At 37.9% G+C, this 1,070-nt stretch overlaps 1 protein-coding gene across 1 annotated transcript in view; it reads left to right on the top strand.

The window, feature by feature from the left end:
• The window catches only part of LOC109848883 (V-type proton ATPase catalytic subunit A), a 16,760-nt gene continuing 16,129 nt past the window's right edge, over window positions 440-1,070 (top strand). The window contains exons 1-3 of the mRNA XM_020418601.1: window positions 440-658; window positions 753-879; window positions 966-1,021. Of these exons, the coding sequence (XP_020274190.1) occupies window positions 587-658; window positions 753-879; window positions 966-1,021 (255 nt within the window). The 5' untranslated portion in view covers window positions 440-586. The remainder of the gene's footprint in view (window positions 659-752; window positions 880-965; window positions 1,022-1,070) is intronic.

Here is a 1,070-nt window from a genome sequence, read left to right on the forward strand (position 1 = left end):
TCAGCAATTGCCAAAGCTTTAGATTTTTGGCATAGTGAGACTTTTTAAGATGGTGTCAGAGCAACCTAGGTTGCAAGTTAGAATATAACATTATAACATTCAATTGTCACCGAAACTTTAGAATTCTAGTGCGGTGGCAGGGACTTTAATATAGTGTCATAGCAATCCATTATTCGAATCTCTCTTAATGTGTAAGGTATGTTAGAATATAAAATTGTAACTCTCAACCCACATCAAAACTCCGGAGTTTTATTATAGTGGCTTCTTGAAAATATATTTTTAACATAACCTTTTTGGAGTACGAACTCAATGTGATAGAACTGGGGGCAAATTGACAAAAATCTAGATTTGGGCAATTAAATTTACAAACTTGTTTGATCGAGGGTGTATAAATAAAAAAACCCAATATTTTATTGTCTTCGGATCTCGCTCTCCGAAGGCGACAGAGCCGTGAAATATACAGGCTCACACAGAGCGCTTTAAATCTCCTATCGCCATCGAAAACTTTTCATCTCTCCAGCAAAAGAAAAAGAAAAAGAAAAAGAAAAAAAAAAAAAAACGAATCCAACTTTTCGTAGATCCTCCAATGGCATACGGCGATCGCTTGACTACGTTCGAGGATTCCGAGAAAGAGAGCGAGTATGGCTACGTTCGCAAGGTAACCAATCTCGTTATACTAAACATTGCCAAATTTCTAATTGTTTTAATATTTATTATATCCAAAATTTATTTCTATTTTTGGCGATTCTTAGGTTTCAGGTCCGGTGGTGGTTGCCGATGGAATGTCCGGCGCCGCCATGTACGAGCTCGTCCGCGTCGGCCACGACAATCTCATCGGCGAGATCATTAGATTGGAGGGAGGTTCTGCTACAATCCAAGGTAATAATTTCGGTTTATTTTGTTATTGGAAAATCTGGGTTTTTCATGAAATTTCCATTTTGTTGATGTTTGTGTCTGTTGCTCAGTGTATGAAGAGACTGCGGGGTTAATGGTCAACGATCCCGTTCTCAGGACTCGGAAGGTATTGAATTGTTGTGAGTTTGGTTTAGATTTTGTTTTGTGTAAATAAC

Source organism: Asparagus officinalis, chromosome 7 (genome assembly GCF_001876935.1).
Source record: "Asparagus officinalis chromosome 7, Aspof.V1, whole genome shotgun sequence".
Taxonomy (NCBI): Eukaryota; Viridiplantae; Streptophyta; class Magnoliopsida; order Asparagales; family Asparagaceae; genus Asparagus; species Asparagus officinalis.